At 30.0% G+C, this 12,205-nt stretch overlaps 1 protein-coding gene and 1 long non-coding RNA gene across 2 annotated transcripts; one reads left to right on the top strand and one right to left on the bottom strand.

Annotated features, from left to right (window-relative positions):
* Window positions 1-257: 257 nt before the first annotated feature.
* On the bottom strand, window positions 258-1,408 carry LOC112327821 (uncharacterized). Its single transcript, XR_002982197.2, has 2 exons — window positions 1,269-1,408; window positions 258-910 (listed from the first exon to the last, which is right to left on the bottom strand). It is a non-coding gene; the product is annotated as an uncharacterized LOC112327821 (long non-coding RNA).
* Window positions 1,409-9,642: 8,234 nt separating this feature from the next.
* LOC7473593 (uncharacterized) lies at window positions 9,643-12,091 on the top strand. Its single transcript, XM_002308884.4, has 2 exons — window positions 9,643-10,008; window positions 10,937-12,091. The coding sequence occupies exons 1-2, from the start codon at window positions 9,915-9,917 to the stop codon at window positions 11,644-11,646; spliced, it is 804 nt and encodes a 267-aa protein (XP_002308920.2). The 5' UTR covers window positions 9,643-9,914; the 3' UTR covers window positions 11,647-12,091.
* The last annotated feature ends 114 nt before the right edge of the window (window positions 12,092-12,205 follow it).

Genomic DNA, 12,205 nt, shown 5'->3' with positions numbered 1-12,205 from the left:
ACTAATTAACAATTCTAGTCGACTAATCTCAAGATAAACTGGGACGACGTCGAGGTTAAATTTTAATTTGATTAAATAATCAAATAAAAAATATATATTACGCATCATCAATAAACACATTAATTATAAAAATTAGAAGGCAATATATTGCAAACAATTGGCATGCACATGCTTGCTCTTATGCGAAAAGGAACTAAAAAGCGAGTCACTTTGTACACGAGCAAAATACAAAATCTGCAAACAAGAACAATATAATATTTAAAGAAAAAAAAAGCATTTATTCCCTTGATAATAACAAAATAATTGTTAAAAGAAGCAAAACACAAGAGACCATTCTCAAACTCTAACCTCAATTAACCCAAGAATTAATTTAAAAAGAACTTAAGAAGAATCTAAACGTTGGAACACATATATAATTTAGAGTCTAGAACAATTGATATGGCCTTGGAGATTGCGACTATATTGGAAGATAATCATGCAGGACTCGGCGATCAATATTATCGTGAGCACAATGTTCCTTCAAAAAATGGAGAATCAAAATGAGCTGATAAAGTTTTTGCTCAATCGATCCTCCACGAGTTGTTGAATGGCTTAGCAGCATGCATTGCGAGTATATATATACTCTATGAAAATATTACATCTTCTCCAAAAAGACATGTAAATTATGCCATGGATGCATTTGTCTCCATGAACGAAGGTTCGCATCCAGCCATTTAGAAGCTGCTTTGGGTGCCCTTGTGCATACGCCAACGTTGAATACAAATGCAAGGCACCGCAGCAATATTTGGTCATCATCATGCCTGGTCACGCACAGTACTCTCTAATGAAAAGAACAGTAGGTGAATTCAACATTTATCCTCTCTTCCCAGTTTTTCTGGGATTTTGATGGCATGATACGTGGATCTGTCAGCTAAGTTCTTGACACGGATCAGAAAGCTATAGATTTTGAATTTAAATAAAATACAACTAAAGTTGCTCAATTAAGTCTGTCGTTTTTATTCAGCAAAAATCCTCTAAAATCTGAAGAGATAGGTTTAAACACGTTAAATTTCCAGGAAAAAAACCAGGATCAGAAAGCTATAGATTTTGAATTTAAATAAAATACAACTAAAGTTGCTCAATTAAGTCTGTCGTTTTTATTCAGCAAAAATCCTCTAAAATCTGAAGAGATAGGTTTAAACACGTTAAATTTCCAGGAAAAAAACCAGGAAACAACCAATAAGAAAAAATAGCAAAGCTAAAATCTGAAATTAAGAAGGAAAACTTACCCATTTGAACCTCTTATTGGACCTTTTCTGATCATCAATCCCTTCTATGAAATTCCGGGATAATTGTTGCACATCAATTTTCAATATTTATTAGCTTAAGATATTCACGGTAGGTTCTCTTGTTTGACCTGTAGTGCTGCCACTTGGCAGGTGTACGTACAAAAGAAATAATGATTTTTGGCTAGAAACGTAGATAAACGAGCAATCAGTGGCCAACACTATTTAAATCGGAGATGATTTTTTTTATTATTTTTTTTATTAATATAGATGTTAGTGTATTTTAACTAGTCTTAAGAGTTTTGAAATTAATAATTATATAAATTTTTAATAATTTTAAAAAAATTTAAATTTATAATACCGTGAACCTGGGATGATTTCATTTTTAATTTGCTGCCACCCGTACAGACATGCCATTTAGTGGCATCCGTTATGACATCTCCCTTCTGTAAACGGATAAATAGTGTTAGCTACTAGCATTCATTCATTTTGTCCATTGATGGTTGCAACCACTTTTCTTTTAATTTCAAGTCTGAGACTTTTCATGCCCCAGTTAATTCAATTTTTTCAGTCTTAATCTTTCGTCCTGTTCCCCTCCGACCAAAACAGCTGCCAAAATGACTTTCTCCTATGACTCTGTACAACGTTTGACTAAAAAGAGAGAAAGAATTTGTAAGTGAACCTGATCAACTTTCCCTTTTATGCTTTGGTGTTTGGTATTATACAGTGAAAAAAACACGAAAAATGAGGAAGGATGATGACTTGTATAACCGAGGAAACTGTCGAGCGTTTTGCACATAAGAAATTGTTGGCTAAGAATTTGATCATACCATAATAAAAGCAATTGATAGTCGTTTGTGTCTCTAAACCATCACAGAAATTATAGAAAGGTTAAGTCAACCTTTAGAAAATAACTAGTAATATGTCCCGTGCGATGTCGCAGGTCAATTTTTTTACATAAAAAATGCTAAGATCTAAATGTGTTAGTTTTTTTTTTCAAAACTATACCCAAGAATCTCAGGTTTGGCTGCAACGCCTGATCTAAAAGTGATATTTTTAATATTAATAATAACATTAAACTTGTATTACCCAAGTTTAAATGGATCTAGTTGCAATACCAGACCCAATAGTCTTGGATGTGGGTCTGGCTGCAAGGTCGTGTCATAAAAGTGTGATAATTAAATAGATTAATTAAAAAGAAAAAAAGAAAAAAAAACCAACAGGAAGAAAAAACTAATGAAGAAAAAGAAAAAAAATCTGAATTAATTGGGTTAACCCTTCAAACCAGGTTAACTCCTCAAACCTGAGATTCGCGTCATGAAAGTTTGATAACTAAATAGAAAAAAAAATTACGGGTTAACCCACAATTAACTGAGTTAACCTGTCAAACTCGGGAGACGTGTCATGAAAGTCTGATAATTAAATAAAAAAAACTTTAATATTAACAAACTAAACTAAAGAAAAAAATTAATTAAAAAGAGAAGAAAAAAATTTTCGGGTTAACTCATCAAACCAGGTTGACCCGTCAAACTCGGGATCCGTGTCACGAAAGTCTGATAACTAAATAAAATAAAATTTAACATTAACAAACTAAATTAAATAAAAAAAATTCATTAAAAAAAAAACACAAGAAAAAAAAGCAAGAAAAAAAGCCATAAAAGCATAAAAAAGGGGAAAATAACGACAAAAAAATGATCAGTTTATAATTATAATATAATAATAATTATTATTATTATTATTATAATATATAAGTGAATGAAAATAAAAGGCGTGGAGAAGCACTGGGTTAACCCTTCAAACCATGTTAACTTGTCAAACCTGAGATTCGCGTCATGAAAGTTTGATAACTAAATAGAAAAAAAAAATTACGGGTTAACCCAGAATTAACTGGGTTAACCTGTCAAGCTCGGGAGACGTGTCATGAAAGTCTAATAATTAAATAAAAAGAACTTTAATATTAACAAACTAAACTAAACAAAAAAATTAATTAAAAAGAGTAGAAAAAAATTTCGGGTTAACTCGTCAAATCAGGTTGACCCGTCAAATTCGGGATTCGTGTCATGAAAGTCTGATAACTAAATAAAATAAAATTTATCATTAACAAACTAAATTAAACAAAACAAATTTATTAAAAGAAAAATACACACACAAAAAAGGGAAAATAACGACAAAAAAAAAATAGCAGTTTATAATTATAATATAATAATAATAATAATAATAATATTATTATTATAATATATAAGTGAATGAAAATAAAAGGCGTGGGGAAGCTACGGTGCTTTCCCACGCCTTTTAGTATATTGTTAATTATTATTATTATTATAATATATAAGTGAATGAAAATAAAAGGCGTGGGGAAGCTACAGTGCTTTCCCCACGCCTTTTAATTATAGTTTGCAATTGTGAATTAATTGCCTCCCAACAACACATCTCAATCGTAGTTTGTAAATTAGACGATTTGATTCGTATCAACCAGTTTTTTAATTCTATTAAAAAATAAAAATGATATTATTTTATTAAAAATATTTGAGGAAAAACATTAATGAGTTTTGACTGGATTTTTTTCTTAATTAATCACGTTGCAAGCCAATCTAAATCTCGCAATCTAAATTTTATAGATTGCATCACATCAAGTTAATTTTATTTTTATTGAAACATGACCCAACTTATACCTCTCATTACTAGGATCATGGATAATTAGCTTGTCAGATCGAATCGAATTTCAAAACAATAATTTGAATAGCTAAAACCAAATAAATAACCTAGCTATTTCCATTACATAATTCAATGTTGTGAAGATGTTTATGTCATGGAGAGTTTATGTCTATATTAAGATATATTTGAGATTATGGTAGCTGTGGCAATTCAAAGTATTTTATACCTAGAAATACATTAAAATAATTTTTTTATATTTTAAAAATTATTTTTGAAATCAGCACATCAAAACAATCGGAAAACATAAAAAAATTTTATTTTAATAAAAAAAATTAAATTTTTTGGCAACGCGGTTTCCCGAACACACCCTAATCTACACTTATTAAATTTACACGTTAAATATTTTTAATTAAAAACACCTAGACTAGTGAATTATTATTCCATCCTGTACATGAATATCTTACTGCCCATTTTAGTGTGAGATATTCATTAGTTACATGGAGGTAAATAAAACGATAAAAACACGAGATATAATTGCTTGTTGTCGATCACAAGTGGAGGTGAGTGAATATATTGTCATTGTCATCCTATAAAAGTCTCGTGATTCAATTTTCTTTCATGAAAATATTGTACAAATTTAGCCTGTTCATGTAAAACAGGAAAAATTTATGGAGACCTCGCATGGTTGAGCAGGTACGATTGAGAGATACAAGTGGTGATATATGTCCAAAGCTCCAAGGACAAAACCATTCCTTGGTGTGTATTTTATCATCAATTTTTTTAATACACGCAGACCAATGTTGAATCTTCCTCTTTGAATTTCTGCACTTATTTCTTTCTCTATTTAAAAATGTTATGGCATATATTTGGCTAGCTTGATCATATCAAGTTCCTCTTTATTATTTTTATTTTTTTTTATAACCTGGGGTATCCGGACCAGCTTACATGCACCACGACTAATCCCCGGACCCACTGAACATCTTGCAAGCCCAGTAGATAGGCAAGACACCGCGGGGATGACTGGCGTGCACACAAAGATTCGAAGCTAGAGTGCAGAGACAGAAAATTCCCTGTTAGAACCGCTAGACCACGAATCTGGGTGCTATCAAGTTCCTCTTTGTTCTAGCCTAAGATGCTCATCTACAATAAAGAAAATCTATTTTCCCAGTAACCTTTTCGTAAATTCAAGCACAAAATAATATAAATTGAGTGTTTTTTTCTTTAATACAAGCATAAATAATAAAATTTGTTCCACCAAATACATTTAGGTTCTATTATTTAAATGTTTTTAATGATATTTGACATGTTTTTCAACTAAAAAAAAATCAAAAACTTATTTTTAATTTTTTTTCAATAATTAAACATGAAAAATGTTATTTTGATAGTTTTTTTTGCTGAGAAATATATTCAATTATAATATCAACCACACATTTAACAAGATTAATAAAATGGTGTTCTTGTATTTTTTTTAAGGCTTTTGGGATTTTTATTAAAATTCCAAATAATATTTTAAAAATTATCTTAGAAAATAAAAGCTAGAAGCCATGAAATGAAGCTCTTGAGCTTTTAATTATTGTATACTATAGGTTACGATTCTGTTTGTTTTTGCGTTTCAAAAGTGTTTTTAAAAAGAATTAAATTTTTTTTATTTTTTTCTTTATTTCAAATTAATATTTTTTTTATGTTTTTATATCATTTTGATACGCTGATGTTAAAAATAATTTTTTTTTAAGAAAAAAAACAAGAAATACATTTAAGAGTAAAAAACATTTTGAAAAATAACCACAATCATACTTCCTAACCCGTTTATGTCCATGATGGTGCATGTTTTTACTGTGGAAAAATATTTTTTTAATATTAATATAAATAATAAATTTTAAAAAGTAAAAAAAACACTACTTCGATATATCTGCAACAAAAAACACAGACAGCTGTCACCAAAACGCAACCTAACAAGAAACTTGCTAATGATGGAAAATGACTGTTTTGTATCATTGACAGAGACAAATGCTACAAGCATATCTGCATATGAAAAATTTGTAAGGGTATGTTAGTCAATTACAATAATTTGCTTTGTATGTTCCTAGGATAGGAACCGCAGGTTCCAGAAGATCTCTCACTATCAGGTTTCGATCTGACAGAAAAAAGTGGGAAACGTGCTTTATATTGGAGGGGGTTGGGAACGTTTGGTAACGCTGCTGTGATTGTGTTCTTAAAAAATTTAATTTTTTATTTATTTATTAAAATTTAATATGATTTGTATGTTTTAGATTGTTTTGATGTGATGATATTAAAAATAATTTTTAAAAAATGAAAAAAATCATTGACATGCATTTTAACATAAAAAATTATTTAAAAAGCACCCGCAACCAAACTATCAACCTGGCTCTAAGTCGATTAGTCCCTACAGACAGAAAATTAAGAAGCTTACCCCTTTGCTGCCGACTGATACTTACGAAGGCGTTATAGCTTTCGATTTTTCTAACACTGCTTCTTCAAGCGCGTGATCTCACGCAAAAAATAAAACCTCCACCATGGTTTTTTAAAATATTTACTATTATGATGTATTATATTTTTTAAAAATATATTATAGTAATTTTTATGTTATTTTTTATTTTTAGTATTAACACTTCAAAATCATTTAAAAATATTAAAAAAATCAATTAAGTATTTTTTAAAATAAAATATATTTTTAAAACGTAAACAAAAATATAAAATACTGCACTTCCAAATATTCACTAAAATATATTCTGTGTAACACTTTCAAATGTAACAAAGTTAAAATTAAGTAATTTAAAAAATAATAATTAAAACGGTGGATTTTTTTATTAAAAAAAACAACCTATATTGACTTAACGACCGGTGAATTAATTCAAAACTTTTGTAGGACCTGACAACTATGACTTATAATAATACATTATCTTAAGAACATTAAAAAAAGATACAGTTTTCTGCCAGCCAGGTAAAAGTAACAAATGCAAATGCAATAACAAGGGATTTTTTTCGAAAAATTATATAATTTAGTAAAAGTTCTGGAAAAATAAAATAAATTAAAAAAATATTTATAAAATAAGACGATTTGAACATAACTTTGATTCTAAATCAAATACACATGTCTTATACGGTAACGGGTGTGTAAAAAATAAATCCTATAAATATTTTTATGATCCATTTTTTTTTATATTCATTTTCTTTCCGTGTTTCTCTCTCATACCACATTATTTTATCTCATATTTTATTTTATGAGAATAAAATCTTGAATTTCTAATTATTAATTCTTTGTATAATTATATATCGATTTTTTGTACATGTTAATTAATTTTACTCTTAAATTTTAAGTAAATAATCACTATTTTCAACAACGATTTACTAATACCAAATCACGGTATTTTCCTAACCAGTGACAATTTATTAATATTTTTATCACACAATATTTAGAATGGTAAAATACCCAAACAACCAGACTCCATCTCTGCTGATAAAATTGAAATGGGCAGATGGAATTTTGGAGACGTGCGGGGACAGATCAACACCGCACGCACACACCGAGCAGATAGCCTGACAATTCTCTTTTTTCACGGCAATGTTCTGCGTGCTACGAATCACGAGCTTCATCTACCCACGAGATGCAAAGTTTCCGTCATCACCAGCATTTTTATAGTTTTTCTGAAAAAATAAATTTATAAACTATAATTCTTTTTATAATCAAGATTTTTTAGCAGGATCTATATAAATTTTTAATAATCAAATATTTTTAAATCCAAGAGAAGCTACACTCTAACAAAACTCTTTTTTTTTTCTTTTCATATGCATATCTAAAACATTAAATTTTACTGGGATACGTCAAATCAATGTAGGATGTGTTTTTATGATCATATTAAAAAATAGTTTCGATTAATTATTAGACTGATTTGAAAAAAATATTATACTTGAGACTATTGATCAATTTGTTCTTTTTGAATAATTGCGAGTGGTACCAAAATTAATAGGATAAACTAGAGCACGTTGGTTAATTTAGTTGACAAAATTTTGTACATTTCAAGTGTATGATTGATATTGTGATGAAAATGTTTTTTATTTAAAAATATATTAAAATAATTTTTTTAATTTTTAGCATCATCTCATTAAAACCAGGGAAATATTAAAAAATATTCAATTTGATGTTTTTTAAAATAAATATATTTTTAAAACACAATTTCAAACACAAAAAATAAAAGATACTTAAATGATTTTGGATTAATTCAACCAGGAAATAGTAAAATAAAGAGAATATTGTTGAATGAGTAAAATTTATTATATATCTTCCTGGATTTATATTTTGGGGCCATCTTTACCTTGAAAAAATTTATTGTTTTATAAACATGCTACTTCAATATAAATAGTGTGTTTTTAAAATCATTGGAAGAATTACTTAGTATTAATTAACAAATAAATTGGTCTAAAAATATTTTAAAGCTTTCATTCTTTCAAATTAATTGTTTTTATTGTCATGTTATACAAATCATCCATACTCACCTTTATATTATTGAGAAAAATATAAGATATATAAAAAAACCACTAAACCTTGAGGGGAAAAAATCAATTAAGATGTTCAGGAACTTTCCATGTTTGCTTTCAACAACATCCAAAGTTCCAAACTATTAAATCTGAACCGGTCTAAAGGGTCAATTCAAAATCCGGTAGACTTGATAGCTGCACCGATCTGGATAAGACAGAAGACCAGGATAAACAAAAACCCAGTGAAACCCGGTTAACCTGCCAGGTTGATCTATGACCTGGACAACACGGAAAAACCTGGTTGAGATCCGGTTTTTTTTTTCAAGTATGTTTTTTCTCATAACCAGAAACCCCTATTTTTTTTATATTTTTTAGTTAGTTATTAATCATTTTCAAAGTTCACTATATAAATATTAGAAAAATATTTTATTTTTTAAATGTGGGATTTAAAGCCTTTTACTATATATATATATATATATATATATATATATTCTAATATTCTATGTTCATAAAAAAAAATTATTTTTTCAATGTGAGATTTAAAGTCTTTTAATATATATACTCTATATTCACATGAAAAAAATTATGTAATAAAAAATATTTTTGGTTTAAATATTTCAACTTAAAAAAATAACATACTAAATAATATTTTTTCAATGTGGAATACAAAACCTTTTGAAATAATCTTTTAAATTTTATTGTTTATAACATGTATGACCTATATTCACATGGATTGTATCTTATTTTTTTTCATATGAAATATTAAAATTTTAAATATTTTTAAATTTTTTCAAGTTGATTTAAACAGTGTAACCTAGGATCTAACTTCTTGATGGGATCAACTTCAGGTTGGGTATGATAACTATACATCTAAAAACTTATTATTTTATTTTAAATCTCAATTTTGGAGAAATAAAACACCAAGAATTCCTTTCCAACCCAAACTTGCACCCGAAGCAAGGCAAGGCATTTAATTGGACGGGCGTGAGATTGAAGGATGATCGTAAAATGATAAAAATTTATTTTTTAATATTTTTTATTTTTTTAATTTTTTTTAAATATTATTACAATAAAATAATATAAAAAGCAATTGTTTTTTATAAAAGTACAGCATCGCGAAAACCCACACGTTAAAGTGACCTAGTCCTTGCAGAGCAAGAATTTGATAAACTAGTAATTTAAGCAAAGAACAGGGGCTATAAATACTCAAGACAAAATCAAATACCTGGGACTTTCACTATTTTATAAACAAAACTTTTCTTCTCGTGGGGTGTGATCACCACTACCATCGCTCTCTCAAATTCTTTTATACTTCTTCAGCCACCAAAATTTATTCCTTGATCAATCAAGTGTCTAATAAAAAATTAACAATACCCACCTTTTGTTCTCATTTAAAAAGTTTTGATCTTTCTCTGTGTTCTCCTTGCTTGAAACAAGAAACAGTGTCTTTTTTTGGTTTCTGGAGGACCCTTTTGTGTTTATTGGATTTTTTTGAGTATGAATAATAGGAGGAGACACAGGGGTGAAATTTATCAACATCAAGAAGTTCAAAGAACGACAAGATCACGTTCTAGAAAACCTCCTCATCATGGTATGTGGAGTTCTCTTCCTTTGATTTTTTTTAAGGCCATGTACCAGGAGTTACTTTGTGATTTCCTTTAAACATTACCTTATTTCTTTCAAGAGGGTAGTTTCTTGTTGGATTTTGTCGTGGCAGCCTCTGTTTTGGTGTTATTGCTCTTCCTGAAGGGTTATTTTTTGTTGTTTTTTCGGCAAAAAAAGGTATCTTTCTGTTGGGGTCGTGACATGTTGGGGTTGGTTCTTTTTTCCCCTTCGTGGTTTTGCATCATTGTTTCATACACTTTAATTGTTTAGAACTGGTTATTGTTTTCTAGATGTCGGCGCTTCTTGTTAGGGCAAGGTGCTTGGTGATGTGTGCAGTTTCTGTTTGTAGTGTTCAAGTGTTTCACTTTATAAAATATGCAATTATTTTTTTGTTAAATTTCTGTTGGTCTGGTCTGTTTTTAGCAGTGGATGTCGATTTAGGTACACAGCAGTTCTCTTTATGAACTATTTCTGAGAATTCGTTCAAGTCCTGAAGTTTCCTACCAGACATGTACAGACAAGAAACTGATCAATTTGAAAGTGTTAAAATATATTTGGGAATTCTTTCTGAAAAATGTATGCAGATTGCATACAAAAAGCACAAAATAGAAATTATGGCAGAAAAAGAATGAACGTCTGAAGTGTTTCTATTTAGATTTTTACAAGATTTGTGTCGTATTTGTCTATTATTTTTTTTTGTTGTCTAGATATCCTTTCTGTCCTTTTCTAGTGCTTTTTTCTGTAAATATCCTGGGCATTACCTGTTCTCTGCAATGATTCTTACATTGTACATGCTTTCTATTCACTCTGTTGTTCCTCTTTTCGAAACTTGTTCTCCTCATTGTCCTTGAAACATCGATTTTTTTTTGTTGTATATGAATAGTTTATCTTATATTTTTGCCTTTTGTTTTCAGGTAGTTGGCAGCCAACTGTACCTTCATGGGAAAAGAGATTCTGCTATTCAGTTGGTTCAATTCCATGGAGAAAGCTCCTGGAAACCAAAAAACTTATGTATCTATATGAGAATGTAGTTAAGTGGAATGACTCTGCTGGTGAAGAGGCATTTCACAATGCTAAAAACCGATTTTGGGCTGAGATTAATGGCCTACCTTGCAACATATCATTACCTGATCCTGATATTTATATTGATGAAATTGATTGGAACTCCAGTGTTGACCCCGAATTGCTTTTAGACTTGGAGCGGGAACCGAAAGATCATGATGAGATTACCAAAGGAGAGGAGGTTGTCATTATTGGCAGTTCTCTCCTCTTGAATCAGTCATTTTCGTGTGCTGGATGGGGAGGAGCTGAGGAGGAATTTCAAAAGGTTCCTGATTCGGCACTGGATCCTGGACATTGGGATTTCAACCATAAGGTCACTAGTGATGAAAATCCCTGGGGAAGGAATGTTACTCATCCTAATGAAGCCATGAACGATGATGGATGGGATTGTTGGAATGATTCGTTCGGTTGGGGCAACAATGAGTGGGATGTTAACAATGACGGGAAGAATGTTAATGATGGAACTGGTGGTGACTGGGGAACATTGGATGGGTATAACCAAAGTAGGGAAGGTACTGGTTGGCAAATGTCAAGTTATAAAAACCTCCAGGTTTCATGGTGATGAATATCCAATAGATCGCGGATTGTGGAGGCATGGAAGAGGGAGGAGGAGGGTAAATTTGGTTTATTGACAGCTGCTTCTGGAAGAGACCATGTTCAAGACAGTGGAACTCCAAGAATCCTTGTGGATTACCTGCCTGAAAGCAGGGATTTGATTGAAGTATATAGTACAAACAACTTACGTGGTTTGTGCCCCTATTGTTTTATTTGTTGTGTGTCGAAGCATATACTACTAGTAGTAAATATAATAGGATGACACCAACCTGACAAATGCACTGTCATGTTGGATTTTAAGCTGCAGTTTTGTAGTTTGCTTCAAGAAGCATGAGGCATAATATGCTGTGAGACTTTTTCTTGTTATGATATCAAGTAGATGTATTTCTATGCATGTAATGAGGATTCTAATCCCAATTCAAGGGTCAGAATCAGGATGATGATTCTATTGAGACGGAGGTAGTCCTGCTATCCTGATGATGATTCTTGTATTTGAAAGTAGTTTTCTTCTTTGCTGCTCCTAACATGGCTTCTAGGAATCATTATAAAGTTTTATACGCGTCAAT

This window comes from Populus trichocarpa, chromosome 6, assembly GCF_000002775.5.
Source record: "Populus trichocarpa isolate Nisqually-1 chromosome 6, P.trichocarpa_v4.1, whole genome shotgun sequence".
In the NCBI taxonomy this organism is placed as follows: domain Eukaryota; kingdom Viridiplantae; phylum Streptophyta; class Magnoliopsida; order Malpighiales; family Salicaceae; genus Populus; species Populus trichocarpa.
The sequence above is the reverse complement of the archived record's forward strand: the minus strand, read 5'-3'. Positions and strand labels throughout refer to the sequence as shown.